The 6,423-nt window shown below is 39.2% G+C and overlaps 1 protein-coding gene across 1 annotated transcript; it reads right to left on the bottom strand.

The window, feature by feature from the left end:
- Positions 1 to 755: 755 nt before the first annotated feature.
- On the bottom strand, positions 756 to 1,049 carry LOC128057096 (keratin-associated protein 6-2-like). The gene has a single exon (XM_052649852.1). It carries the CDS (start codon positions 1,047 to 1,049, stop codon positions 756 to 758), a length of 294 nt encoding a protein of 97 aa, XP_052505812.1.
- Positions 1,050 to 6,423: the final 5,374 nt, after the last annotated feature.

The raw sequence follows: 6,423 nt of genomic DNA, 5'->3' as shown, positions 1-6,423 counted from the left end.
TATACATTCCTTAGTTCTTCATTCTCAAGTGCCTAACACCCAACTCTGCTTCCAATTTCTCATTACTTCTGGGAAGTATCTCTTCTATTCCATTACTCCTTCAGGAAATCAGATTGTCTTTCCTGTACCTGAACTTTGTCATGACCACCTGAATGTGTGTCATTCCTCCTCCACTTGCTCCTCCAGCTCCATTCTTGACACAGTGAGATTTTCATGGTTCAGCACGGTTCTGGAATACTGTGAGATTTGTGCTTGGGTATGTGAGTGCCTGAGCATGTGAGATACAAGAAATAGTTGGATAAGGTATTATTTTTGGTGCAAATACAAGAAGAAATGCCTGTATTATATCAAAGAACTCAAGGGTCAAGCAACCTCTTAGCCAGGTCTTGAAAGAGGCCATAGTACCTCACAAAAGACTAATTCATAAACAGTGCACAAAGATTTGTTAGAAGCAATGAGTCATTTTTATTGAGAATGAGGAGTTATCCAGGCTATAGAATGTTAGGATCATTAACACAGTCATAACAGAGACTCAGAAATTAAGGAGTAAAGGCTAACATTTGGAAGAGTCAGATGATATCACCATTGAACTTCAGACCTCAAAGACATCAATCTAAAAATGAGTAGTTGGAGGTCAAAGCCTCTGTCAAGCATACAATTTCTTGCAAGTAGAAATCATGGGTTACAGATCCTCAAAGCAGTATTATCTTTAGATTCCTAATTTCAGAAGCAGACTAGGCTAAGATGGTGATGTTCTAGCAGCAAGAATAACATCTCCTGTAGCAAACTGGCCAGTAGCTGCTATAGCCAGAGCCATATCCACAGCCATATCTGGTTCCATAACCACAGCCATAATAGGGCCTAAATCCACAGCTGTATCCTGTCCCATATCCACAGCCATATCCTGAACCGTATCCACAGCCGTATCCTGAGCCATATCCACAGCCGTATCTACTTCCATATCCACAGCCATAATAGGGGCTGAACCCACAGCTATAGCCGTTTCCACAGCCATAGCCACAGGAGTTGCCGTAGTAGTTACAACACATGTTGTCAAGGCAAGAGGATTCAGGTGGACTGCAAGAGGATGTTTCTGAAGTGTGTGTGTCTTCTCCTTCCCTTGGACCTTTATATACTGTCAGTAATTGGCAGAGCATACCATTCATTCCCTGACATAGACAACAAATATGGAAGCAACATGATGAGCCAGTCACGTTCCCACTGACAATCAATAATGTTTGCTTAAAATAGCTCATTATTTTGGAGACTCCTGTTTCATTTTAAGAGCTTCACTTTAATTTGTTCTGCTGACAAGCTGTCTTAGTAGAATCGTGTGACCCAAAGCTGATCATTTTCAAAACCTCCTATCATTTAACAGATACCTTATAAAACAAGCTTGTTGGGGAATGTCAGACAAGTTTGCCTCCCTTTCTCTCTCATTTTTCCAAAATACCTGCTTCTGACCACAGGAGAAGGAATATTCCAGTCTCCTTTCCTGAATCATTGCAACTTCCTGTCCATTTTCTCCTACCCTTTCTGCATTCCTTACCCCTGCCTTGTCCGACTCTCCTCAAATCCTAAGAATCTGAGCAGTTCAGTTCAGTTCAGTTCAGTCGCTCAGTCGTGTCCGACTCTTTGCAACCCCATGAATCGCAGCACGCCAGGCCTCCCTGTCCATCACCATCTCCCGGAGTTCACTCAGACTCACATCCATCGAGTCAGTGATGCCATCCAGCCATCTCATCCTCTGTCGTCCCCTTCTCCTCCTGCCCCTAATCCCTCCCAGCATCAGAGTCTTTTGCAGTGAGTCAACTCTTCGCATGAAGTGGCCAAAGTACTGGAGTTTCAGCTTTAGCATCATTCCTTCCAAAGAAATCCCAGGGTTGATCTCCTTCAGAATGGACTGGTTGGATCTCCTTGCAGTCCAAGGGACTCTCAAGAGTCTTCTCCAACACCACACTTCAAAAACATCAATTCTTCAGTGCTCAGCCTTCTTCACAGTCCAACTGTCACATCCATACATGACCACAGGAAAAACCATAGCCTTGATTAGATGGACCTTAGTCGGCAAAGAAATATCTCTGCTTTTCAATATGCTATCTAGGTTGGTCATAACTTTTCTTCCAAGGAATAAGCGTCTTTTAATTTCATGGCTACAATCACCATCTGCAGTGATTTTGGATTCCCAAAAAATAAAGTCTGACACTGTTTCCACTGTTTCTTCGTCTATTTCCCATGGAGTGATGGGACCAGATGCCATGATCTTTGTTTTCTGAATGTTGAGCTTTAAGCCAAGTTTTTCACTCTCCTCTTTTACTTTCATCAAGAGGCTTTTTAGCTCCTCTTCAGTTTCTGCCTTAAGGGTGGTGTCATCTGCATATCTGAGCTTATTGCTATTTCTCCTGACAATCTTGATTCCAGCTTGTTTTCTTCCAGTCCAGCGTTTCTCATGATGTACACTGCATATAAGTTAAATAAGCAGGGTGACAATATACAGCCTTGACGTACTCCTTTTCCTATTTGGAAACAGTCTGTTGTTCCATGTCCAGTTCTAACTGTTGCTTCTTGGCCTGCATACAGATTTCTCAAGAGGCAGGTTAGGTGGTCTGGTATTCCCATCTCTTTCAGAATTTTCCACAGTTTATTGTGATCCACACAGTCAAAGGCTTTGGCATAGTCCATAAAGCAGAAATAGCTGAAGGTCAGGAAGGGCAGTGAGAGGAGATACCCCTCATCCAAGGTAAGGAGCAGCGGCTGTGCTTTGCTGGAGAAGCCGTGAAGAGATACCCCACGCCCAAGGTAAGAGAAACCTAAGAATCTGATCAGTATCTGATAATTCGAAACAGAGTCTATTCCCCGGAAGAGTGAATACTTATAGTTGTGGATACAGTGTGCTGTGTGTGTTCCTTCTTATATTTTCTTCTTCCATGCACCAGGCAGGGGAAGGTCCTGTTCAAGTGGGGCAGCCCTCTTTTTCTCTCTTTTTGGTAGCTACCAGAGTATCACCATTGAGGAGACTTTAACAGTGTAATCAACTTGATTTGGCTGAAGAATCAGAAGTCCTCAGTTAGATCAGAAACACATTTTTTCACATACAGCCTTATTAGAGTTTTGTGTTATGAGATGTTAGTCCATTCCCCTCACTCAATCATTCTTGCCTTCTTCTATCACTACTGTTCCTTACACATTTAGTGTTCAAAAGCTAAAGGTAAGTAGGGTCACTTTGATACTTACAGCAAAAGCCCATCTTCAGTTCCTAGTATATTCATGACATCAAGTACCACATAACTCAATTTTATCCTTATTCATATGTACACTAATCAGAAGTTCTCAACCTTCTACAAAAATGTTCATTGTGACTTTGAAATATATGTCTCCTTTCTTCTAAATAATCCTCTCTAACACACTTACTTTTTCAACATGTAAAAGAGGAAAATGAGTATCATTCCTTCTGCTGTTAATATTTTTCTTGCCACCAAATTTCTCTGCTTAAAAAAAAAATCTATTTGTACTGAAAACTCAGATCTGTAATCAGCTCCTGTGAGATGCCTGCCTTTCCTTCATGCTATTGTCTGAACTGGATCATCCTCCTCTTGGCTCCTGGGGCTTCCCTGGTGGCTCAGGAAAGAATCTGCCTGCAATGAAACAGATGTGGGTTCGATCCCTGGCTCTAGAAGATCCTCTGAAGGAGGAAATTGCAACCCCCTCCAGTGTTCTTGCCTGGGAAATCCCAAGGAGAGAGGAGCCTGGCGGGCTATATAGTCCATGGGGTTGCAAAGAGTCTGACATGACCTAGCAACTAAGCCACCATCACCACCTCTTGGTTCTTATCAAAACACTTGTCAAAGTTTATTGAAACTATGTCTTGCCTCACTGATTGAAATGTAACTTCATATCAAACATTCAGACTTTAATGACCAAACTTCTTTCAGTCCAAAGAAAACATGTTGCTTTATTTGTTAGGGTAGGGGGACTTTTTTTTGCTTATCTTAGTTTCTATGTTTTATTTAAATCTCTTTTTAGAATCTGGTAGACTCCAAAATTCAGATTATTTTTCACTTTAACAACCATGAGATCTGAATTGGAAGGGAGTATAAAGTCAAGATTATTGTTTCCACTGGATATACTTGAATTTCAACAACAAAGGAATAAGTGGTGATCGAGTACTTTATTGAATGCCTTTAACAGGGATTTTCACAAGGCTGCCAACTTCAATTGTTGAGAAGTTTCACTATCAGACATTTTTCCTTCAGTTAAGAAATCATTCTACCGATTTTTCTGATACTGGTCACTGGTCTAATCTGACACTCTGCTATGTTTTTCATCCCTAACCATAAACATAAAGAACATATATTCCCATTCCATTTTTCTTATCCTTCAGTTTCTTACCTTTTCAGTCCACCTTGAAATGCAAAACTATAAATTCTACTTGACAAATTCTCTGGTACAGACACGTTACTTTTCAGTGCCACAGCCAACTCACTCTCTGGTCACAGTATCCCTGGATTATTGAAAAGCTCTTTTATCTTTGTTGCATTATTTCTAATACCTTTCCATTCAGATCTCTGGATACTGGTTTAAAACAGTAAAGACAACTCCTATTCTGTGCATCCTTGAAACCAGCTCTGAGTACAGTCCCTGATACATAATTTGGACTCAGTATTCTTCCATAAAAGTGGATGAATCAAATCAAACATGTATTCAAACATTGGAGAGCCACATATACTGTAAAGACGTTTGAGTATATGATTAACTTTTCTAAATGCAAATTTCTTCCTTCTAAAATGAGGCTTAACTATTTTTATATAATTGTTTTCCTTATGTTTCATATCTATTTAGTGTTCTGGTCAGGAATTTTACTCAATAAATGTTATTCTCTTTACCTCACTTTCCTTTTTTCCCCCCCTCTTGGCTATGTATATTTATTTTTGTGATTATCATTTAATACATGTTATTTAAATATGCACTTTTTAGAATCCAAACATAAATTTTAATTTTAAATAATTTTTTTTTTGCAATTACAAGGTGGTCCTAGAAATTCTTATACAGAGTGAAGTATGTCAGACAGAGAAAGACAAATATATGATATTTCTTTAGATTTCTATGAAATTTAAAAATAATAGTACAAATGAAGCTATTTATAAAACAGAAATAGAATCACAAAAGTAGAAAACAAGCATGGTTACCAAGGGGTGGGGAGGGGAAGGGGGGACAGAGGGGGATAAACTGGGAGGTTGAAAATGACATATTCACACTACTATATATAAAATAGATAACTAATAAAAATCTACTGTATAGCACAGGGAACTCTACTGAATATTCTGTTATGACCTATATAAGAATGGAATCTAAAAAAGGAGTGGATATAGGTATGTATATGACTGATTCACTTTGCTGTATAGCAGAAACTAGCACAACATTGTAAATCAACTATAGTCCAATAAAAATTAAATTTTTGAAACCTCATTTTTCTTATTCTGTAGTTTTAAATTCAAGTTTAATAGCTTTAAAATACCCATGTTTATTTGTACTGTAATCCTGATTTAGTCTGAATTTAATATAATAGCTTTGTAACATAAAAGAAGTCATTCTATGGTATACACATATGTATGCCCTAATTAAAAACACTTTTATGATGAGGAAGCAAAACCCCTCAGAATGCAAATTACCTGTTAGTGACTTTTTGCACTCTGACTGAGCCATTTTGTATAGTAATTTATTACCCAAAATACAGTGTTAACATCATGTCAACATAATGGGCATGGAATCATGCATATTTTCATGTTCAGAAATTAAAGAATAACTATGTTATATTTTTAAAGCATATGTCTTGGGAACAGGTTTATGCAAAAATTTGATATCAATATTTTTGAAACTCCACAGGAGTAAAAAGATCAGTCCATAGTAGAAAAATATTTTATTTCCAGTACATGCTCCTGTGTGGTGGTCTGCTTACCTGTACTGCAGACACCTCCCGCCCAGCCGAGGACTGGCGGCTCCTGGGGCGCCTCCATGGGCCCGAAGGAGAGATGATCCGTGTGAGGGACAGCGCGCCCTCGGTGAGAACGCCTTCTCTAGAGTCTATTTTGATAACTCGAATTAAGTATCATCTTGCAGTAAGACATTTTAGTCAAGATCAAAGGCTTATTAAACAGCAGGTTTTAAATATCCATGTGAAATATGTTCTAAAGATTCCCGTAATTAGGACTATATATGGACTGTTCTGGTGGCTCAGATGGTAAAGAATCTGCATGCGGTGCAGAAGATATAAAAGACCGGGGTGTGATCGCTGGGTTGGAAATACCCCCTGGAGAATGGAATGGCTATGCACTCCAGTATTCTTGCCTGGAGAATTCCATGGACAGAGGAGCCTGGCAGGCTATAGTCTAACAGGTCACAAAGAGTTCAACACGACTGAGTAGC

The sequence above is a fragment of the Budorcas taxicolor genome, chromosome 1 (assembly GCF_023091745.1).
Source record: "Budorcas taxicolor isolate Tak-1 chromosome 1, Takin1.1, whole genome shotgun sequence".
NCBI lineage: Eukaryota > Metazoa > Chordata > Mammalia > Artiodactyla > Bovidae > Budorcas > Budorcas taxicolor.
The sequence above is the reverse complement of the archived record's forward strand: the minus strand, read 5'-3'. Positions and strand labels throughout refer to the sequence as shown.

Excerpts from the sequence above, each read along its gene's own strand:
- LOC128057096 (XM_052649852.1), bottom strand. The coding sequence starts at position 1,049 with ATGTGTTGTAACTACTACGGCAACTCCTGTGGCTATGGCTGTGGAAAC.